At 52.1% G+C, this 23,188-nt stretch overlaps 1 protein-coding gene and 1 long non-coding RNA gene across 3 annotated transcripts; one reads left to right on the top strand and one right to left on the bottom strand.

Moving 5' to 3' along the window:
- The first annotated feature begins 1,418 nt into the window (after nucleotides 1-1,418).
- RAB5C (RAB5C, member RAS oncogene family) lies at nucleotides 1,419-23,039 on the top strand. Of its 2 annotated transcripts, none has more exons than XM_082442573.1 (6): nucleotides 1,419-1,577; nucleotides 19,026-19,278; nucleotides 20,744-20,895; nucleotides 21,101-21,223; nucleotides 22,082-22,175; nucleotides 22,711-23,039. In XM_082442573.1, the coding sequence occupies exons 2-6, from the start codon at nucleotides 19,113-19,115 to the stop codon at nucleotides 22,824-22,826; spliced, it is 651 nt and encodes a 216-aa protein (XP_082298699.1). In that variant the 5' UTR covers nucleotides 1,419-1,577; nucleotides 19,026-19,112; the 3' UTR covers nucleotides 22,827-23,039. The 2 variants fall into 2 exon arrangements, with proteins under 2 accessions (XP_082298699.1, XP_082298700.1); XM_082442574.1 differs by lacking the exon at nucleotides 1,419-1,577 and adding an exon at nucleotides 16,526-16,543.
- On the bottom strand, nucleotides 6,440-12,829 carry LOC309650805. Its single transcript, XR_014257738.1, has 2 exons — nucleotides 7,090-12,829; nucleotides 6,440-6,911 (listed from the first exon to the last, which is right to left on the bottom strand). It is a non-coding gene; the product is annotated as an uncharacterized lncRNA (long non-coding RNA).
- Nucleotides 23,040-23,188: the final 149 nt, after the last annotated feature.

Raw genomic sequence — 23,188 nt, 5'->3', positions numbered from 1 at the left:
CTTGGCACCATGTTCACGCCACCAGAGGCCCCAGAGATGAGGCACAAACCTTAATGAGTCACTATGGGCCCATTACACCCACCCTCCCCCCAACCTGGTCAAAGCCACAGATTCAGACACGGTATGTGGGAAGGGCCCTGACTCAGGTCCACCTCCAGTCCTGGAAAGGTGGCCCATGGGACTCCCCACCAATCCTGCATTAACCGATCCTCTACCTGTTGCAAGCTAGGTACAGCAGGGTCTGGAGGAAGCCCTTGTCACCAGCCAAGAACCTGCTAGGAATTCCGCTCTGCCCCATCCCCTTTGCTCTCCTAAGGTCTCTCTTCTTTCTTAGCTTTCACTTCTCTGATGATCACTGCAGGGGTGGGTATTATGGATGTTAGAGGCACCCTGGTGACCAGATATGGGCAGCTTTGTGGCAGGTTGTCCCAGACAGGTTGCCAGGTCGATTCTCCAGCTCAGGCTCCAGAGTATGATGGGTGTTGGCTGGTGTCATAGCAACGAGGCCCACAGCTGTCTATAGGGAGAGCTTTGATTCCATACAGGTTCCGAGTAGTGTCCCTGGGGGTGGGATGCAGAAGCAGAGGAGATGTTGGTCTGTGTTGGGGGGTCAGGGGCGGGCAGAAGCAGAAGTGGTCCTAATCCATACTGAGGGGAGCAGAAAAAATAGAAATAGTCCTGATCCATAGGAAGGGCAAAGTGGGGACAAACAGAAGTGGTTCCAATCTGCATTTATGGATGTATGGGGAGCGACAAGGCAGAAGTCGTCTGGCTCAGTATTTGGCATCAGAGACAAGAGCCGGTTCTGGTTGGGGATGGAGAGAGGCAGGGGCAGGGGCGGAGGTTGGGGTTGAGCCAATGGCGGAGGGTCCCGGTTTACGGCTGGGCGGTAGCAAGAGCTCTCCCTGTGATCCCACCCAGTAGCCCCCAGAGAGCCCTTTCTATAGCGCTTCCATCATCTTTCTCATCTCAGAATGTCCCCAACAGTCGGGCTCCCAGAACTGACTTGGCCCGAAAGCTTGGACAGGGGCTTCTCCGCGTTAGCGAGTGCTTAGGGATGGTCCACGCGGCCTTACGTGCATATTCATTCACACCATGTTTTTCCTTTCCCAATTCTGCACACACAGCCTTCTGCACTCTTGCAACGCTCCGCCAAACGCCTCCCCTCGGGGTGCCTGGAATCCGCGATGACGCGGTCGGCAGGCCTGGCCTTAAAGAGTTCCCGGCCGGGCTCCGCCTAGCCGGCCGCCGGCTCCACCCTAAGCCTAAGTCCCAGGCGGCCACCGGCTCCTCCCAACGCTGCGAACTACAAGTCCCGCCGTCCTTCGCGCGCGCTCTCCCGCCTCTCCCGCACCCCGCGCCGGGACCGCCTGAGAGTCGGCCAAGAGTGCCTCCCATTGGTCTCTCCGCCCTGTCAGTCGCCTGGGAGTATTGAGGGGCGGGTCGGAGGTGGAGATCCGGATCCGGAGCGGCTGAAAGGCGGAAGTGGAGGCCGGAGCCTGGGACACCGCCGGGGGGAGAGGAGCGGAGCCTGTCCGAGCCCCGGCCCCAAGTAACGCCGCCGCCCCGGAGCCGCCGTGAGTGTGCCTGTCCTGGGACCCAGTGTCTCGTTCGTGTTGAAGCCTCTCCGGGGCGGCCCTTCCTCCCGCCTAACCCTGGCTTAGGGGGATACTGACCCCTCCCCCGACCCGTAGCCCCCTCTTAAGGGGCTCCCCAGGCGTCGAGCCAGAGCGGAGGGGATCTCTTCTTTCCTTCTCTTCCCTGCCCTTCGTGAGCCTTGGGAAACCCCTATGGCTGTCCTCTGGCCTGTCTCGGTCCGGTTGTGGGAGGGAGAGACCCTAAGTTCCTTTCCCTCTGCTCCCAGAATTGGAGGAATCTTTGTCAAGTGTGAAGGAGCTTGTCCCCCTTCTCTTTTAGAGGTAGCCAGGAGTGTTGTCTGTCGCCTCTCTTGTCCCCAGCCCGCCCCCCCCCCCGCCCCGTCCCGTCCCACAAAAACAGTTGTCGCTCCAGCCCTAGAGGAATTTTATCTTGATTTCCTGGGGCTGGGGCGGGGTGGGGTGGGGGGGTCCTGGCTGAGACCGCTCCCACAACTCCTTAACTTCCTCTCTTTCCTCAAGCCGGAGAGCCACCCAGGATCTCAGCAGAGTTTAAAGTCTGGGTCACTCTTTAGGAATGAGCTGTCTTCTCCGTGCCTTGCCCCCTGAGCCCCCAGCCCTGTCCTCTGGTTGTGTTGTGTCGTTCTCTGAGTGTATCTCTGGCTCTTCCTGCCTCTGAACAATTTAGCTGAGGTTTGCTCAATCCTAGCTACAGATCACATAGATCAGGGTGGATCTGCCCATTCATTATCATCTCTCTCCCCTCCTCCTCCCGCCTTGCTGGAGTCTCAGCTCTGTCCTCCCAGAGCCCGTGAGTGGTTCCAGGCTGCCTCAGAGGGACTGCTCCTCTTGGGACTGCTGTCTGTTGGTCCTTAGAGAAGAGGAAAAAGACCAAAAATAAGGAGTCTGGAACTGAAGAGTCCTGGGCTATCTCTTTCCCACCCTAAACACACACGCTCACCTCCCTGATCAACAGGTCACACCACTTTTAGTCCTAGGGTCTATCTCCATTCCCTTCTGGGCTTGATCAAGTAAGTTGTAGATTGCAGAGGATTAACTTGATATCACAGTCGCACCTCTGGGTCCTTAATGTGCTAATTTTTGTAGCCCAAGGAATTCCCACACATGCCACAAAGTGCTGTTTCCCCCCACCTTTTCCGAGAGACAGCCCGTACTGACATCTGATCCTTGTCCCTTGCTTGGGACTTAGGTGTGTGAAATGGCTGCTGTCTCAGACCAAGCTGGGAGGTTCTCTGTTATGTGGCCAAAGTACAGGCCAGAGACTGCACCTTAATGAGAGCAGCCTGACTCTGAGGCCATGACTGACCCTTGCTATCTACAGTGGAGGAAGGGAGGGAAGACCATGCTATCTTTGGGAATTTCTGTAGCTCTTCAGTGTTCTGGGCCGTCTTTACTGCCCTTGGATGCTACTTAAAGTTGTTTCGTCTTGAGATCTTTTTGACCTCTTCTGGACAATCACCAGTGTCTGACTCCTACAAACTTTTGAGCTAAACCTGGGATGCACTCCTTTCATTTTTTTATGGAACAACAAAAAAAGTTTCTTGTTAGAGTCAGCAGTCGAATCACAAGCTCTCTCTCTCTGGACTTCTTTGGAGGGTTGTTGGAGACTTCTATGGCCAACCTAGTTTGTCTAATCTGGTCAGTCTGTGCCCCTACTCACCGGCCATTGGTCTCTGACCAAACTTACCTCCTCAGTAGTGGGCTGTAGTTTCTGGAACTCTTTGGGAGTCCCAGGATGAGGCTGGCCAGCCTTCCGAGGGGACCTTCTTTGTCTGGACTTGATCTCCCAGCTGTGATTCTAAAGCAGGCTTTTGAAGGAGAAGCTATCCCTTTCAGAGAGACAGGAAGGCACCAGTGCCCTGAGTGGTTAGGTGGCCACTTCTGGCATCCACAGATTATAGAGTCCAAGCAGAGATCTGACACTGCTTGGCAGAGAGGGAGGGCTGTGTGTGGGACAGAAGCCCCTCCCCTCTGATGCCCTTCCTCTCCTGCTTGCCTCTTACAACCAGTGGGTCTTTTTCTGCCTTTATACTATAGAAGGGTGGTAACAACTAATTTTTATAAATCAGTCTAAAGTTGCCAAGTTCTTTTCACATGTGTTCCTCACATGTGTTCCTGGGAGATTGTGGGAATTGTATCTCCACTTAAGAGATGCTGCTGAAGGAATTTAAGTAGATTGTCTTAGATCACACAGTTAGAAAATGATAGAGCTGGGTCTTGGGATTAGATGTGCCTCATCTTCCCTAATAGCAGGTCCTCCTTTGGTCTGTGAGCAAGCAGTGGCCCAGGTGCAGATTCTTTAGCCTCCTCAACAGTGGCACTCCTCCTCTGCTTCCAGTATTCTTCCCCAGCCCTACCCCACCCTCCTGTCTTCTTTCTCCTCTGCCTCTGGGGACCATGGCAGTTATGAGTCCCAAGTCAGTACTCTTCAGGGCCTGAGAGTTTGCTCACATCTGCATGCCATTAATTTCTTGGGAACCTGAAAGTCAAGATGGCTAGAAAATGAAAGTAAAAGTGAGTGGACTCAGGGGTCCCTCTGGGCAGGGTGGAGGGCACAGAGAACTGGTGGAGCTGGCCTCTGCTTAGCCCCCGCGATTCTCCTCTGGGGCTGCCTGCTGCTTGCAGTGGGAAGAACGTGGCTGTCTACCAGGTGCTGCTTTCACTAGAATTTACATGGAAACACAGAGTAAGGTCAGAAATTTAAATTCAGCCCCACCAACCAAGTATGTCTCAGAAAGACCCTTCTTCTTCTAACCCTTGCCTGGTAAACAGAGAGGCGGTGTGGTGGGGTGGAAGGCATGAGAGCCTTAGAGTCAACCAGGCCTGAGTTGTCATCTGGACTCCCTCATTTACCAGTTGCGTGGCCTTGGGCTTGTTACTTGACCTCTCTGAGCCTCTCTTTCTTCCAGTGAAATGGAGATACAAAATATCTTGCTGAATTAGAAACAAAGGGTAAAGCTAGTCCATTCCCTGGCACAGGATAGATAATCACAAGGTCCATGGAGTTTTGAAGGTACATCATAATTCATCCCTAGGATTCTGATTCAACATTTCTACCAGTTTTCACTGTGGTGCTCGGTGCTATGATGGATGGTTCCCATACTGTCTTGTTCCATAGATGGTGAACGGAATTGTTGTGGGTTCTATTCCCATTTTACTGAAGAGAACGCTAAGACCATGACTGTGCTCCTCCCACTGGGGTTCTCAGACCCAGTGGATACTCAGAGCCACAGATCTTTGCATCTTCTAGGCACTTCAGTCTTACTCAGTTTTCAACATTTTTATACCAAAACAATCCTGGATCTGTTATAGACTGGAATGCAAAGTTTGCATGTATTTAAGCTAAAACAGGAAACTTGAGGACAATATTTTGATTGCAGCAGGCTGCTTTGGGTTCGATTCCCAGATTCCTGGAAGTTTGCATTTTCTCTCCCCCAACTTGAGTCGGGATACTTTTGTTGGGGCCATTTGAGAAACACCGATTCAGGTAGACTTTGTTAACTAGGATGTCCCCCAACCCAGGTAATAGTGCTTTCAAGAGCCTTGGCAGGGGAGAATTGGAATATTTCTTAAGGAGTTCTCTGCATTAATAGTTTGGTTCTATAAAGGATTAGTTTTCAGAGTAAACATCCCCATCTCTTGTATACAGAAACAATAATCCAAATAAAAGCTAAACTTTTTGAGTTTTGCTTCCGATGTGCCAGGCACTCTCTTTTGATCCTCACAACAGCCCCAGGAGGAAGGTACTGCGTTCAGTCCCCAGGTTATGGTGGGGACTCCGTAGTGAGTGGCAGAGCAGGGGGAGAAAGTCTGTGCTCGGATCCCTCCTCACCCTGTCTCTGGGCTAACTGTGTGCTCTTCCCTTTGCGTGGAAGGCCCTTCTCCACCTCCTGCCTGGGAGCAGCATCTCCCAGCTTTCCTCTCAAAGCGCAGTGGGAACATCACTTCCTCTGTGAAGCCTCCCCTCCCTTGAAGGAGGCTGAGGGCTTTTCTCTTCCCTGTGCTTTCCTCTCATTGCTCCTTGTCTGCCTTCTTGTCTAGTGTGTGAGCCCTGTGGGGGCACCTATCGTGTCCTGTTTTATCTCTGTGTCCAGTCCCACCGTGACACCCAGCATGGTAGGCTGTGGTTGTCCAAGGAAAGGGCAGACATTCAAACCTCCCCTTGAAGCAAACGCCTGCCCGTTTCCTCTAACATACACAACGCAGATGTGGTGAACCTGAGATTCACGCTCACGTCCCTCCGATCCCAAAGCCTGAGCCATTTCTTCGTCCATCCTCCGCAGAGTTGCTCATAGATAAGAGAGCGGACAGGTAAACAGGATGAACGCTACAGTACAGACGATATAGGGGGTGGAGACAGGTCACAAACTAAATTTCCAGAGGGTAGAGCTCTGTGTCCGGCACAGTTTCATCAGGAAAGGCAGCATGGCTTTGGCCATCCACGGTCTGCTGACCACCTTCCAGCATACGTGTACCTGGTCAGTGTGCCCCCGCAGCCGTGTGTGGTGAGGCAGCACCGACCCCAGGTCAGGGCTGGGCAAGGGTCTATGGACGTGAACTCAGCTCTGGTCCCTGGGTGCTCCTTCGCATATCTGCACAAGGCTCATTCTCGAATAAGGGTGGGCCTAAGAAAGGGGTGCCAGCAGAAAAATTGCAAAGGTAGTAGCGTTTTCTCCCAAACCTCCACACCTGGTTTCCACTGTGATTAACATCTTATATTACATTGTACATTTGTTGCAATTAATGAGCCAGTTATGATACATTATTATTAACTAGAGTCCATACTTTATTCACATTTCCTTAGTTTTTTGTTTTTTTTTTAAAAACAATGATCAGACATTGATTCTTTTTTTTAAATTAATTAATTTATTTATTTTTGGCTGTGTTGGGTCTTCGTTTCTGTGCAAGGGCTTTCTCTAGTTGTGGCAAGCGGGGGCCACTCTTCATCGCGGTGCGCGGGCCTCTCACTATCGTGGCCCCTCTCGTTGCGGAGCACAGGCTCCAGATGCGCAGGCTCAGTAGTTGTGGCTCACGGGCCTAGTTGCTCCGCGGCATGTGGGATCTTCCCAGACCAGGGCTCGAACCCGTGTCCCCTGCACTAGCAGGCAGATTCTCAACCACTGCGCCACCAGGGAAACCCCACACATTTCCTTAGTTTTTATCTAGCGTCCTTTTTCCGTTCCAGGATCCCATCCAGGACACCACGTTACCTTTAGTTAGTCTTACCTTTAGTCATGTCTCCTTAGGCTCCTCTTGGCTGTGACAGTTTCTTAGGCTCTCCTTGATGTTGATGACCTGGAGAGTTTTGAGGAATATTGGTCAGATATTTCATAGCGTGTTTCTCAATTGGGATTTGTCTAATGTTTTTCTCATGGTTACACTGGGGCTATGGGTTTGTGGGAGGAAGACCTCAGAGGTAAAGTGCCATTCTCACCACATCATATCAAGGGTGTGTACAATCAGCGTGACTTACCACTGTCAGCGTCAGCTTTGGTCACCCGGTGGAGGCGATTTTTTTTTTTTTTTTTTTTTGACTGCGCTGGGTCTTCATTGCGGTGTGTGGGCTTCTCAATGCGGTGGCTTCTCTTGTTACGGAGCACGGGCTCTAGGCGCGTGAGCTTCAGTAGTTGTGGCACGCGTGCTTAGTTGCCCCGCGGTATGTGGGATCTTCCCCGACCAGGGCTCGAACCCGTGTCCCCGGCATTGGCAGATGGATTCTTAACCACTGCGCCACCAGGGAAGTCCTGAGGCGATGTTTGTCAGGCTTCTCCGCTGTCTCCCCTCCCCCTTTTTGTGCTGTCCTCCCTGGAAGGCAGTCCCTCTGTGCAGCCCACGCTTGAGGGGTGGGGAGTTACGCTCCTCTCCTCCAGGGCAGGGTATCTACATGAATTACTTGGAGTTCTTGTACACAAAAGATTTGTCTATCCTCCCCCATTTATTTATTCAATTATTTATATCACTATGAACTCGTGGGCATTTATTTTACACTTTGGTTTATAATCCAGTACTACTTCATTTTATTGTTCAAATTGTTCCAGCTTCGGTCATTGGGAGCTCTTTCATCTCCCTTTGACCTACCCCCATCATCTTGGGGTTTTTTCGTTTTCATTTTTGTTAGCACTTCCTTACTTTTTGGCGCTACAAGATGCTCCAGGCTTACCTTGTGTATTTCCTGCCCTGGTCCTAGAATCAGCTGGCTCTCCAAGGCCACTCCCTTTTTAGTAAACGCTTCCTCTCAGTTACGTTGATATGGAGTTTTGTGGTTGGAGTTACGTTATTTCTCCTCTTGATGGTTAGTTGTAGTCACCGAAGCCTCCAGAGGTAGGTGAGGTGGAGCTGCGCCTGGGAAATCCACCCCTGGAGACTCCTGGGAGCGGACCCCAATGGCAGGCGGTTGCTTCTGCATACTTCTCCTACCCCTGCCTAATGCTTTTTGACTGATCCAAAAATGGTCGGATTTGGTATTTACTCTGGAGTTTACTATCCAGTTGGGAAGGTGAGGTACATAATCGTTCAGTATTTCAGGTGCTAAGTTCTCCAGCTAAACCTTCCAGGTCTGGTAGGCGAGTCCATGTGGTCTGGGCCAGCGTTCTTTTGCTGCCATTCAAAAACGGACCTCCCCTTTGGGAGGGTTCATGCAGGGTTTGTGGCTCCAGGCAGGCTCAGTGCAGGCTGTCACTTTGAGCTGTGATCCTGAATCATTGAATAGCTTAAATCCTTCCGTTGTACTGTCATCCTTATGAAGATGTGTAACTTGAGCCCTGCTGGAAACACTAACTTGGGATCTTAACAGGAGTTGGTTTACAAGCCTCTTGCCTTCTATTCATAGCTCCGTGTGTGTCCCCTTCAGGTGGCTCTGTCAGAAGCATCCCAGGCATGGGGGAGGGCGTGGGTGGCCTCTCTAACCCTGGCTGCTCTCCTAGTCATCAAATTGCTCTCCGAGCTGCTCCGAAGGCTGTGGTGATTAATGACACCAATTTCCAAACCTCTAGCATTTGCAGCCTTGTTTTTTAAAAGGAACTCTGGTGTCTTTGTCAGCTGTCCTAGTCCTGTCCCCTCCCCCTCTCCACCACTGAACTCCTTCCCTTTCCTGAAAGAGGCTTTGAAATGGAAGGAACGGCATTTGGGCTTTAAGATGTTTTGTGTTGTAGGGCTTTTTTTTTTTTTTTTTTAAAGAGTTCTTGATTTGCCTGGTTAGGGGCTTTAACTCATTGTTGATTTTTTTGGTTGATGGTGGTCGTCCCCACCCTCCATTCTTGTGGCTTTGGAAGCCAGTCTCCAGAGAATACAAGGTTATGGTTGTTGACAGGACATAGGACGTCAGCTGTGAGCTGCTCCTTTTTCTAGGGCACTGGTGAAAGTTGTTGTCTTAGTCTGTTTGGGCTGCTATACAAAATTACAACAGACTGGGTGGCTTATAAACAAGGAAATTTATTTCTCACAGTTCTGGAGGCTGGAAGTCCAAGATCAGGGGGCCCTCCCTCTTCCGGGTTGCAGATTGCCGACTTCTTGCTGTGTCCTCACATGATGAAAGGGGCAAGGGCGCTCTGAGATTCTCTTTTAAAAGGGCACTAATTCCAATCATGAGGGCTCTGCCCTCATGGCCTCACCTCCCAAAGGCCCCACCTCCAAATACCATCACAGTGGGGATTAGGATTTCAACATAGGCATTTGGGAGAGGGACAGAAATATTCAGACTAGAGCTGTTGTCCTAGTCAGCATTCTTTCCAAATGAGGGGCACTGAGGAATGGGGTTCAGGGAAACTGGAAGCAAAAGCAATACGTGAATAAATAGTGTTTGAACGTTTATTTGAGGAATCCACTTCATAGGGACTTCCCCGCCGCGAACATTTATTTATCGAGATCTCGCTCTGAACGAGGCCCTTTGCTGAGAGTCTTCAGTGCATCCTTTACCCAGCAGCCCTGGGAGATGGGTGGTGCTAATCTCTCTGTTTTACACGGGAGGAGATGGGTTTAGTGACACAACACAGAGTCACCCTAGGAAGTGGTGGCTCCAGGACTTGAACTGAAGTTTGACTCCAGCACTCGTGCTCTTCACCCCTGTGTAGAAGGAACCTAAGAGGTCCTGTCTGGGGTGGCGAGGTGTCTCCTCCACTGGGCTATGGCTCTGTTAGGGGATCCAAACCGTCTGGCGGATGGATGTGTATTGAAGGCTTCAGCTGCCCCGTTCACTTGCCAGACCTAAGCGGGCTGTACCTACACCGCAGGCTCGGTTCACCACATTTATGAACACCCACTGTGTGTCAGGTTTGATGTTATGTGCTGTTAAAGGGAAACCCATAGTCTGCCTTTGAGAATTTTGTAGCATGATCGTTTCATCTGCAACATGCCCTTAGTTTCTCTCACTTTCTCATTCCCAACCCTCAAGCCCCCAAGTTCTTCAACCTCTTGCCACCCACAACAGTCATGAAAATTTGGGGCTATGAAGTAGAAGTGTGATTCATTCATCGAAACCTGTTGAGACCGATTCATTGCCTGATTTCTTCACTTCACCCTTCTACATTTTGTTCGACAAAAATTTAAGAAAGACAACATCAGCCTAAAGTATTGTTCTTTGGCACCAGGGCTCCTGAGAGCAGCCATCATCCCTCAGGTCCCACAGCAGGAACTTTGACCTTGTTTCTTGTTAGTTGGGCAGCCTCTGACCATAGCGTGTGTGGTGTCTGAGCAGGAGGAATTTGGTTTTGGTAGATCTGATACCTGATTCTCTTTTCCCCTGCTTGCCTCTGACGCATGACCTCTGCCCTGTGCTCTCTGTTTAGGAGCTGAGGGCAAAACAAAGAGGGCGGTAACTTAAACTGACTTTTTTTTTTTTGTAAAGACAGGAAGGGTTTGTGAGAGGTGTCAGTTGTTGATGTGAGCAGCTCGATAAACAGGTGTTGCTGATGATGCTGACTTTCAAGCAGAGGTTCTTGGAGTCTTTCTGGGCCTGGGGCAGCAGCAGAAGCAGCAGCTGTCCAGGCTGGTACTCCTGGCCCCTGCAGAGACCTTCCCAAGACAGAGGGATCGAAGGGCCCTGTATTGTTGAGATCCTGGTTAGCACCGCCTCAGGAAATAGTAACTGCATGAGCATAAACAGCTCAAACAGAGTAATCGTGAGGCTTGTGGGTCAGCTGGTCTCCTACAGCCGTCCTGACTGGCTTCCACATGACCTGTGCTGCGTCCTGGGGCCGTGGCAGGTATAGGTTGTGGCCAGGGAAGAAGCTGAGCCTTGTCCAGCTCTCTCTGTGTTCTCCCTGGCACCAGCAGGTGATGAGCTGGGGCGGTGGGGGTGAGGTGAGCCACCACACAGCCTTGGTCCCATTCCCCCCGCACCCCGTACCCTGTAGCTGGGTGCGTGTGTGGGTTTGTGCCACCGAAAGTGCCAAACTTCAAATTGGGCTTTTGCTTGAGGCTTCTTAGAGAGCTGCCCTACATGGGGCCGGAGAGTCTGCCACAGCCTTGCTGGCTGAGGTGTGCTGAGCCGGAGGCCAGGCCCTCTTAGGGAGATAGGCTCTTAGGAGTAGCACTTGTAGGGCCGAGAGCCCCCCGGTGCCTCTTCGAATCAGTAGGCAGCACGAGCCTTGCCTGGTGCAGCTGTAGGCAGACCGCTGTCTGGCTGGCTTTCCCCATGACCCCGCCACCCAAGCGCCAGGCTCCTCTGTGGCCAGCGGGGCCGGTGAATGAGAACCCTAGAGCTGCCCCTGAATCCCGGGGCCCTTCCACAGATGGTACGGGCGGCCACACCGGCCAGGCTGTGTCAGCAGATCCCTGTAGATAAGCCCCTGCCCCCCAGCAGCCTTCCTCCCCGTGGGCACAGGAAGAGAGGGACTGGAGGTTTTCATCCTGGGCCTGAAAGTTAGCGCTGACTCTGCTTCTCCGCCTCTCCAGGGAGCCCGTCTGTGGTTGAGAGCTGAGAAAGCAGCTTGGAAATCGGAGAAGGATTTCTTGGTGCTCTTGCTGGGGCAGGGCCCCCGGAGGCTGGGGGTCTGTCCTCAAGAGTGGCTTCCACCCAACTCGGCCTGGCATCTATGCTGAGCGACACAGCCGGTCTTCCTGACAAGGGAGAGGGCTGCAGGAGCAGCTGTGCTCTGTCCTGGCTGCTCCTGGCACAGCTCCAGGTTCAGCCCGGACACCGGGCAAGGACCACTCGGTCATGTGTATCCAGGGTTTAAGCCTCTTGGTGCCCCTGCACACTGGCCCCTTTTGCAGGTGTTGGTGGAGTTCGTGGACTCCACGCTCACAGGCGTCACTGTGGTGCAGGAGTCTAGGCACTCAGCCCTAGTAGAGTCTTACTGTTGAAAGGGGAGTGAAGTGAAACTGCTCCCAGTTAAGGGAGCTGGGCGGGCTGGGGCAGATTTAAGGGCCTGCCCCAGCGGTAGGGGGCCCCTCTCACTCTCAGTCCCCCTCTGGGATGATTTCCCTCCCTTCCCCCTGGAAAGGGAGTTGTCTTGCTGTGGCTCTGTAAAGGCAGCATGCCCATCCCCTCCTGCTGCCGTCTCCCCTAAGCCCCCTACCTACTGGTGGGAAGAGGCTACAGCCCTGGCCCGACACATCCCGTCAGCGTTCTCCCCAAATCTCAACCTGCACTGTTAAGCTTCTGGCTTCCAGGGCCCAGCTTCTTCTGTGACACGCTCCAGGTGAGACACAGGCTCTCTGTGTGGCAATTCCATAGTCCTGGTCACACGGGAAGACACCCCTCTCTTTGATTCCACCCCTAAACCCCTTTTCCCTCTGTAGATACGCTCTGGACTGGTTGGGGAGTGCAGAGCATCACACCATCATAACCTCTTTCTCCCTGCTGAAAAGACTTAAGCCTCGGCTTCTCTTTTTACTATCATGAAGCTTTAAACAACTTTAAAATTCTTTAGCTCACAGTTAAGTATAAACAATAAATATATTCTTAATATGTATGCAGCAAGCACATTTGTTTATGCTGAATCCTGCTATCTTGCCCCTTATTTGTTTGGGTGTCTTTGTTCTCTTTTGGTCCTCTTCTATTTCAGACATCATCTTTTTCATAGTCTTTTTTTTTTTTTTTTTTTTTTAATGGCTGCGTTGAGTCTTCGTTGGTGCGCATGGGCTTTCTCTAGTTGCGGCGAGCGGGGGCTACTCTTGCGGTGCACGGGCTTCTCATTGCGGTGGCTTCTCTTGTTGCGGAGCACAGGCTCTAGGCGCGCGGGCTTCAGTGGTTGCGGCACACGGGCTCAGAAGTTGTGTGCATGGGCTTAGTTGCTCCACGGCATGTGGGGTCTTCCCGGACCAGGGCTCGAACCCGTGTCTCCTGCATTGGCAGGCGGATTCTTGACTACTGTGCCACCAGGGAAGCCCCTTTTTCACAGTCTTTACTCTGAATTTTTTTATACTAAGACAGAAAATATTTTATGTACAGGGGAGCTAGATTGGTATCATTATCATGATAATATCATCATGATATTATTAATATCATTAGATATTAAGCTTTAATTTTTCATTACTGTATGCAAAATTCTATACCAGCAGCATTTTTAACCTTTTTATTGACATGTAACTTACATACAGTGAAGCTTACAAATCTTTTTTTTTTTTTAATAAATAAATGTATTTATTTATTTTTGGCTGCGTTGGGTCTTTGTTGCTGTGTGCAGGCTTTCTCTAGTTGTGGTGAGTGGGAGCTACTCTTCCTTGTAGTACGCGGGCTTCTCACTGCAGTGGCTTCTCTTGTTGTGTAGCACGGGCTCTAGGCACGCGCGGGCTTCAGTAGTTGTGGCTCTCGGGCTTAGTTGCCCCGCGGCATGTGGGATCTTCCCGGACCAGGGCTCGAACCCGTGTCCCCTGCATTGGCAGGCGGATTCTTAACCACTGTGCCACCAGGGAAGTCCCGAAGCTTACAAATCTTAAGTGCATTTTTACATTTGTAGACATCCATGTATCTACTTCCCAAATCAAGATATAGAACTTTTCCATCCAGCAGCGTGTTTTTTAAATTTGATACAAACTCCTTTTCCCATAGTTAAAAGCCATATTTTATTAAAGCATAGACGGAAGGTGGTGGCCTCATTATTCTTAGTGGATGTGATGACGTTATTAATATTCTTGGGTTTTCTATCTCTGATGGTGGAGCCTTGCTGGAGTTATGAGTCCTGGGCTCGGGCTCTGCCACCACCTGGCTGTGACCCTGGGCAGGTCACCTCACCTCACCTCACCTCCATCTCCTTCTCTGTAATTATGAAGAGGAGTTTTGCGCTTTGACAACCAGTGAGTCAAAGCTACTTAGTTAGGCTCTTAGTAGTATAACAACCCTGCCGTTCGTTAGTACCTCATCTTCAGGGGGGTACTGTACCATGCACGCTATGTGTTGTTTCATTTAACAACTCTGTGTGATTGGTATTAAGTACATACCATTTTATAGATAAGGGACTGAAGCTGACAGCAGTCACTCATCTGCCTTGGCCAAGGTCACTCAACTAATAAACGGTGGAGCCAGGCTTTAACCAAACCCAGTTCAGCCTCCCAAGTCCTGACTGCTAGTTGTGCTAGGAAGGAACGTGGGGACCTCATGGGGCTCTTGGCTTGTGTTGCTTCAGATTCTTCTTTCCTCTGTCTCTGCAACCAGCTCGAGGCCTGCGTAGTCCTGCTGTGAGTCTGCCCTGTGGTCCTGGGTGCCAGTAGTGGTGGTTTTCCCCTTTGAGGACGAGCTGTGTTCTTGAGTCTATGGGTAAATCATCTCCCCTGCTGTTCTGAGCGTTTTAATGTCTTCCACCTTAGCTTTTGAACCTAATTACCTCTCCTGTGTCCCCTGATTTGTTCATTTATTCTCTTTAAGCTAACAGGTTGCTTCTGATGTCCTCTTGCCGAACTCTCAGGGTGTTAAATATTCAGGAATGCTTTTATCCAGAGTAAAGTGTAGCTGAGGAGCCACTGGCCAGAACCGCCTCCAGGGGCCCTGGGCGGGCTTGCTGGGCTCTCAGCACCACGCCCTCCCCCTCCTCTCCCTGTCCTGGTCCCAGGCGGCCCCAGGCTAACCTTGAGTGAGCAAGTCTAGAGCAGACCAGCCTCTGGCCAAAACGAAATCTGGTTCGTTTCGTTAATCTGCTTACTATCCAAGCTGTGCCGGGACTCTTCAGCTAGAGGAAGTCTCCGAAGCAAACAGGAAGCACGAGAGACACCCACCAGCTGGAATTGCTCACTCTTTACCAGAAGGACAAAGAGTATGAAGTGGGTGACTCCATGGATTAGAGAAGAGAAAGGTGAACATTTCGAGTGGAGGCTGGGGGGAGGGGCGACATTCCAGCAGCATGTCGCATCTTGGAGAAGGCTTCAGGTGTTGAATAAAGTCAAGAACCCGTCTCCGTCCCCAGCCTCATCCACCTGGATTGTCCACAGTACCCATCTGGGGGATGCCTTTCTGTTTCTCACATTCCTCCCTCCTTCCTGTGTCAACTGCAGCTCTTGGGCTTAAATCAGCCTCCTAGAATCACTTGGGGATTATTTTATTTTATTATTTTATTTTTTTTGGCCGCACCGCACGGTTTGTGGGATCTTAGTTCCCTGACCAGGGATTGAACCCGGGCCCTCAGCAGTGAAAGCTTCCAGTCCTAACCACTGGACCACCAGGGAATTCCTGGGGAACTTGTTTTAAAAACGTTGATTTCTGGGCTGCACCTCTAGAGATTCTAGATTCAGTTGGTCAGGCTTATTCTCTAAACGCCCTGGGTGATTCTGATGAAAAAAGTTTGAAACCCACTGACCTACAGTGTCCACAGCAAGGAAGAGCAGCGTCCTGCTCTTCTTTCCTCTTTCTCTCGCCCCTTGGCCCCAGGATGGGCTGGGCATGTGCCCATTATGCCTGTTCACGGGCCAGAGTGTTTAGGAGCTCTGATCCCTTCTGCCCTTTCGTGTGCCCCGTGGGGAAAGGTGTAGGATGCCCCTGTCCTCGAATTCTCTCCCGTTTCCCGTGAAGACGTGAGGTTGGGAGTGGTGCTTGTTCTCGTGGCCTCTGAAGAAACCAGGTTTCTGATTTGGAGCGTGGTGGAGTGGGTCATGGCAAGGAGGGGCCCTCGAGGTGCTGCTCTACCCATTTCAGCAGCTTCATGAAAATATCCGGGAGGAAATTCATCCCACTCGTGTGTTTTTCCTGGTGCTGGAGAAACTGGTTTTTAAAAAAATATATATATTTTTTGCCTATTCTGTATCTTATAAGGAACTTTGACCACAGCTTTAGCTCTTAAAGGGAATTGGATTTTGGTCTGAAAGAAGGCTTTTACTGGGGACTTCCCTGGCGGTCCAGTGGTTAAGGCTCTGCGCTCCCAATGCAGGGGTCACGGGTTCGATCCCTGGTCGGGGAACAAAGATCCCTGCAAGCCACGTGGTATGGCCAAAAAAAAAATTATTAAAAAAAACGAAGACTTTTACTGTGCCATTTTGGGTTATAATTCCATCATTTGACTGCGCCTGTGGGTAATTCTAGCTGCTGGTTCAGGAGGCAAGAGTCCCACAGTGGGCTTGCCTCCCCCAGACAGCAGGCAAGCTCAGTGAATTCACCTTTACCACCTGCCAGGGGCTCCGTCTCTGATTTCCCAGTCTTGGGAGGGGAGGACATAGGGCTTCCTGGGGCTCTGAGTGTGGCCTTTGCCTGTCTGAGGCACCTCCATGTTTCCATGTGCCCTTCATGGCAGAATCAACTTCCTCTGTGCTTTATTGTCTGGGAAGGTTCAAGATCTCTGCTCACGTGATCACTAAGTGGGTCCAGGAAAACCACGAGGCAACAGGCCATAAAAAAATGCTGTGTGTGCCTGCTCAGGTATCTGTGGAAGGCAGGACCAGCATCCAGGCAGAACATGTCACCAGGCAGTTTGCGCCAGGCGGAGCACCTAACAGCGCTTAAGAAATGCAGACACAGGCCCTTCTCCAAACCTTCTTCGGATCTCCAGGGGCTGGCTGCACAGGTGATTTTGTTGTGCAGACAGGGTTGAGAACCGCTGCATGAAAGTTATTTGTCTCTTCTGGCTTGTTTAAAAAATCAGATTCTGTCTGGGCAGGTTTGGAAACCCACTGGTTTGATAGGGACGAGACTTAGATGTTACCTCTGTTTTTCTTGACTTGTAGATGCTGGTTATCTCCTACCCCAGTGGCCCTCAGCCCCAGCTGCTTTGGTTTTCTTGGAATCAGAGTCTTCACCTCTGTTCCCCTCACCCCACTCATTCATACCTCCTTCTCCAGTGCCCCAGCCACACTCTGTTGGCCGGCCAAGATTATGTGTCACGTGGATTCGTGGTAATAACCAACCTGTAATTCCATCGTGGTTTCCCATCATTGCTGTGGCCTGGCCTGGCCCTGGGCGACTCCTCCCACTGGTGGCAGGAATACACAGGGACTACAAGATCACTGTGACTGTCAGCCAGAGCCAGCCCTTGCTGGGCCAGCAAAGCTGCTGCCACAAAAAGAGTCTCATTCACCCAGCAGCCCGAAACCAAACACAGAGGGTGGGCGTTGCCTCCACCGTTCTTCCTACAGCCGGGAGGATGACTGGCGTCACCATGTGCTGGGTGGCCTTGAGCAGGGCATTTAACACCTGAGCGCAGGCTGTTTATCTGAAAAATGGGAGATGGTTTTAAAGCTTAAAGGAGGTAATGGTTGTGCAGTTGTTCAGTAAATGTTAGTTGTCTCTGAAAATCATTTCATTTGGTGAGCGCTCTTTGAATTCCCTGTTTGTCCAGAACATAGAGAGGAAGGCAGCAAAGAAGCCAAAAGCACAGACCTCACCTCAAGGGCCATGGTGTAGAATCTTGCCAACATCACTGACCGGGGTGAAAAGAGAAAGCATCTTAAACTATAAAATATTTCAAAACTGGCATTTCTTGTCACTAATTGAGATTCCACTCCCCCCCCATGCTTCCTTCCTTGTACTCTTGGGGAATAGGTGGCCCCCGCTTCAAACCTCTTTTCCTTTAGTGACGTCCAGAAAGGAAACTGTTGTTCCTGGTTAGTGAATCACTCTTCCTGAAGCTCACTTTTTAAATGAGTTGCTGGGAGAACTTGGACGTGGAGAAACGATTTGAGGTTGCACAAAGCAAGCCCTCTGTGCCTGCTTCTCGCATGAGCACAGACCATTGCTTCCCACAAACGTTCCCCTCTTCATTCACACCCCGTCCTTTGACTGTCTGGGAACGCGCTCCCCGCGCTCAGGGGCAGGTCAGGGCTGTCTTGCTCCGAAGACCCTTCCTGCATAGACTCTATTCTGCGCAGGGCAGTCTCATCCAAACCTTTTCTTCTCAGCTTAGGTTCAAATGCCGCACAACGTGTTTAGGACACAGTACCTACTCACAGTGCTCGTTTGTCAAACATTCTGTGTACGTTCTGATACCTTTTAGTATAAGTCTTCTAGAGGCTTCTAGAGATAGCCTCCTCATCCTTAGCAGTTCCAAAACTTAAAAAAAAAAAAAGTTGGCGCCTCCGAAGGTACCACTGACTGAGTGACTAAGATGTCAGTGCAGGAACACCAGCTGCCGGGTGTGCAGGTCTTGGTCTTGGTACCCGTGTTTGTCTCCGCCCTCCCACACCTCCCCCTCGTCCTCCCTCAGCCCTGCCTCTGCCAGTGGAGAATGGAACTGAGGTCTCTATTTAAAAGGGAAATTTGGCAGCTGTTCTGACTGCCAGCAGAGCTCGCTGGCTGTGGTGTGTGTTTGGTTTTGTGTGTGTTTGGTTTTTTAATGTGTGTGAGACTTCTGGCCCATCAAAAATGAGAGAGCTGGGGGGAAGAGGCTCAGGATGAGGGAGTGAAATAAGGCTTTGATTCCAGCCTCACACTGAGACCGGAGATGGCAGGATAAAACGGCTCTTTTGATAACGACTTGCACCTGGCCCGGCCCTGGTCCCTGAGTGCCCACGAGGTTGGCCGAGCACCTTGTCTGAGGAGCTTCCCACCGGGACTCCCCGTTCCCTGGTTGGCCTCACCACCCACTCTGGCTTTGCACAGAGGCAGGCTGTGATCTGAGCTATCAGACCGCAGGTCCACTGTTTGTTGAGCTAGATCCTAGCGTCTCCTGAGCCATTTTTTGGTACCCTGTGTTGCCTGTTGACTTAACTGTCACCAGGCTGGCATATGCCCATTCCTCTCCTGTGGGTGTTTATTTGTATGTGAATGTACATATCTGGGGATGGGAAGTCAGTGTGTTTGCTCAGAACTGTGAGCCTAGAGTTGGGAGACCACTTTTCCCTTTACTGTCGGACGGCCGTAGGGCCAGGAGATGTGTGGTACAGCCTAGTTAGGGCTCGTGTCCTAACTTGCGGAGAAGCCGGGCAGGGGGTTAGGGAGAGGGGAGGCAGTCAGCCAGGTCATCAGGGCAGGGCAGTGACCTGTGGCTTAGGAAGGGCTCACTGGGTGGCAGTCTTTGGCCTAACCCAGCACTTCGGATTTCTCCCTTGCAGTTGGAGGCCCCTCCCCACTAAGTGCCTCTTCGCACAGCGCTGGCCCCCGCCCCCACGCTCACCGGCACCACTGCAGCGGGACGGGCCATGGCGGGTCGGGGAGGTGCAGCACGACCCAACGGACCAGCTGCTGGGAACAAGATCTGTCAGTTTAAGCTGGTCCTGCTGGGGGAGTCCGCAGTGGGCAAATCCAGCCTCGTCCTCCGCTTTGTCAAGGGTCAATTCCACGAGTACCAGGAGAGCACAATTGGAGGTGAGTGGGCCCGAGGGAGAGGGGGTGGCCTCAGGGAAGTCGAAGAGATGCCTTGGCGTTGAGGAGAAGGGAAGCTGACTGCCCAGAGGCTAAGCATGCCTGGGGCAGCAGCACCTTGCCTCATCTGGGCCCTGGAATCAAACCCAGCAGCTGGTCTCCATGTCAGAGTCCCAACAAGCATCTAGTGGGAATTAGCTGAGAGTCGAAAACTGCCTTCCTCTCCTGGTTCTACCTCTTGATTTCTTTGTGTGGCGCCGGGTACACCCTTCCACTGGCCTGGGGAGGGAGAGGCTGCGTCTGCCTCTCTGAGGGTTCTTCTTACCCCTGCCAGGCAGTGCATCTACCCCAGCCTCCCCCACGTTCCAGAATGGGGAAATGGCCTCGTGAGTGGGGTGGTGTTTCTGAAGCTGCCCTTTACCCCTTCTTGATCTCAGAGCCCGTCATTGATTTCCCAGTGGTCAGCATTTAGCACGTGAGGGTCTGGACTCAGCCTCCTGCCTCAGTGCCAGTACACACCCCGAGGGGCTGGGGCCGACCTTGGGCTTGAGTCATCCTTTTTCTACCCTCTTGGTTGGTAGGAGGTTTCCAGGCAGCTGGAAACAAAATAGGCGGTGTCAGCAGTCATCTGCTGCCTCCTCAGCACTCGAGTCAGGAGCTGGAGAGGGGAAGTGAGGCGGTGCCCCAGGCCCCTCGGCGGGGAGGAGGGGGGAGGGCCGACACGGAGAGCGGGCTTCCTGCACAGAGCCGTCGGGATCCTCTGCTGGGACTCCCACCTGCCAGTCCCAGCTGCGGGACTCCTTTGAAGCACGTGCACAAGTGCCGTGTGTTCCCCTGCCTCCTCAGGCCAGAGATGGGGTCACTGTGTTCCCTGAAGGTCGAGCCAATCAGGAATAAAGTCGAGGGCAAAGCCGAGGGTGGCGGCTAGCCAGCGTGCCTGGAGGTGGCAGGGGCGGTGGGAAGCCGGCCACCCAGCCCCCGCCTGGCAGTAGCACGGGCGTGTACTTCAGTCTTCCCCAGCGTGGCTGAGTGTGTGTGAGTGTCCTCAGGACACCGAAGGCCAGCGGTGCCCCTGGGCTGGAGCAGACGGAGGGACTAGGCCTGTTCTCTGAGCGGAGGGAGGAGGAGGAGGAGCGAGGGCCCACCCTTTTGTGCTTGGAGCCAGGTTTCTCCTAGACTTTCCCTTTCCTGCCCCTTGCCGCTGTCCTTCAGAGAGGGCTCCTGAAATGGCTGAAGTACAAGCAGGCTTCCCTTCTCCTCCCACTCTTGCCTGGCTGGGTCTGTAAAGCCAGTGCAACCCCCAGCCCCCTCGACTCACAGAAGCACCCGCTCCGCCTGCCTTGCTCGGCTGCTCTGGGTTGGGGGTTTTCGGGTTTCTAAGTGCCAGAGCCTGGATGGCACAGTGCAGATACGTGAGGGTGTCTCCTCGGCCCCTCTGCACCTGGTAACACTGCCCTCCCTCTTCCAGCGGCCTTCCTCACACAGACCGTCTGCTTGGACGACACAACAGTCAAGTTTGAGATCTGGGACACAGCTGGACAGGAGCGGTATCACAGCCTGGCCCCCATGTACTATCGGGGGGCCCAGGCTGCCATCGTGGTCTACGACATCACCAACACAGTAAAGATTTTCCCTTGCTTCTCGACCCTTTGTTCCTGAATGGGGGGTGGGCACATTTCCTCTGGTGTTTGGGGGTGTCTCGCCAGAATCTTCAGGGTGGTGACATCTTAGACACCTCTTCTCTGCCAGCGCCAGCTTCTCCAGTGAACAGCCCTGGGCAGAATGCCTGCTCCGTCCTGTTGACGCTCTGGCCCTGTCTCCCCAGGATACGTTTGCACGGGCCAAGAACTGGGTGAAGGAGTTGCAGAGGCAGGCCAGCCCCAACATCGTCATCGCGCTCGCGGGCAACAAGGCCGACCTGGCCAGCAAGAGGGCCGTGGAGTTCCAGGTGGGGGACGGACCAGGCTCGGGGGGAGGACGAGCCAGCTCCACTCGGCTTCCCCAGGCTGCTCGGGCTTCGTGAAGGGCTGCGCTGGGCGGCCACAGGGGAGCTTCTGTTTGCTGTCCCCTCACAGCTCGAGCCTGGGCCTAAAGGGGATGCCGTCCACCACTCCGCCTTCTCTGTCAGTGGTGGTGGGGTGTGTGTGCATGTGGATAGCAGAAGCTTCAGCTAATTTTTTCTATGAACTGGCTTTTTAACGAAACGGTGAAAAAGACAGACTTTTTCAGGTAATATGTGCACATAGGAGATTTTAAACTGCACGAGAAGGTATACAGGATGTAATTTGGGTCTCTGACCCTAGAAACTCAATCTCCCTTCCCCCAAGTTCCTCGCAGTTTCTTGTCTTTCTGGAAACATGCACAAGCGTATGAATCCCTTTCTTTACATACTATATACTTAACTTTTTTACCCCTCCCCACCCGATGGACTTCTAGGTTGTGTGTAATTGCAAAAGACTGGAAATAGTGCCATAGTCGACATCCACATACTTTTGTCCAAATGTGCAAGTGTATTTGTAGGATAGCTTTCTAGAAATATTTCCTAGCCTAGTGATTTTGAAGAGCAAGAAGGCAGAATGGGCCTATGGAGATCCTGAGTCAAACTTCTGCCGACGTGTGTGAGCTGAGAGGTGCTGTATGTGAAGTGGGGAACTCAGAGCAGGGGAGCCTTAGGCCTGAAAACCCCTGTGTTGTCTCTGTTGTGTGGAAGACACTGTGATCAGGGAAGATTTTTATCCTGGGCCTCAGCCCCTGCCAACTGTCAGTGTTTCCCTCCCACCCACTTTCTCACCTCCATCCAAATCAGGAAGCACAAGCCTATGCAGAGGACAACAGTTTGCTGTTTATGGAGACATCAGCAAAGACTGCAATGAACGTGAATGAAATTTTCATGGCAATAGGTAAGTTGCCTCGGCTCCCCTCCCGCAACCAGGGTGTGTTACTTGCCTGCTGTTCTATAGTAGGTCTGTGGGGTCCCTTCACCAACAGATCTTTTACCATTTTTGATACTTTGATAAAATTGTTTTCTTTTTCATCTGACTCTCAGATATAGATAGCTCACTCCAGAAGTTTCTAAAGCCTGGGCCAAAGTCTCACCACTTCACTTCCTGACCCTGCAACGTACCACCCACCTAAAGCTGTACATCACCAGCCCCCTACCCACTTCTTAGGATTTTTGGGGGGGCTCATTTGGCTCTAGAGTCATCCTGTGTGGGTTTGAATCCTCGCTCTACCACTTAGTAACTCTGTGGTCCTGGGCAAGTTATTTAACCCCTCTTTGCCTCAGTTTCCTGAAAGACCCAAAATGTACTTGGCACGTAGAACACACATCCATCAGGATGTTGGTTATCACTGATTGGGTGGTACCCAAGTGGACTTGGGAGAGTACTAGGGTTCCCCCACAAACACCCATCTTCCCCCTCGTCTCCCAAACAGCTAAGAAGCTTCCCAAGAACGAGCCCCAGAATACAGCTTGTGCTCCGGGCCGGAACCGAGGAGTGGACCTCCAGGAGAACAACCCTGCCAGCCGGAGCCAGTGCTGCAGCAACTGAGCCCCCCTTACCTGCCCACTGCCCCCACCTCCTCCGCCTCGACGACCCGACTGGAATCCACTCTAACCAATCGCACTTACCGACTCGGGCCACCACTGGGGGGCAGGGGGAGGGGCCCACCATGGTTTCTCCATATCATTTTGATCATAGGCCGGAGTGAGTTATTCCACCTGCACCTTTCTGTACAAATACTAATTCAATTTTAAGTCTTAAGTCACTTTTTTAATATATATGATCTGCTCTTCCCACTCTGCCCTTTCTACTGCTCTCCCACTCTTCCTTTGCCGGTAGTAGCCACATGCCCCTGTTCCCCCCACCCTGGTGTATGGGGAGGCGGGGGTTGGAGCAGTTACCCTTCTTTC

The sequence above is a fragment of the Balaenoptera physalus genome (assembly GCF_965194825.1).
Source record: "Balaenoptera physalus genome assembly, chromosome: 20".
NCBI lineage: Eukaryota > Metazoa > Chordata > Mammalia > Artiodactyla > Balaenopteridae > Balaenoptera > Balaenoptera physalus.
The sequence above is the reverse complement of the archived record's forward strand: the minus strand, read 5'-3'. Positions and strand labels throughout refer to the sequence as shown.

Coding starts and splice junctions, on each gene's coding strand:
- RAB5C (XM_082442573.1), top strand. CDS start 19,113: ATGGCGGGTCGGGGAGGTGCAGCACGACCCAACGGACCAGCTGCTGGG. Junction 21,224..22,081: donor AGAGGGCCGTGGAGTTCCAG/GTGGGGGACGGA, acceptor CATCCAAATCAG/GAAGCACAAGCCTATGCAGA. Junction 22,176..22,710: donor TGAAATTTTCATGGCAATAG/GTAAGTTGCCTC, acceptor TCTCCCAAACAG/CTAAGAAGCTTCCCAAGAAC.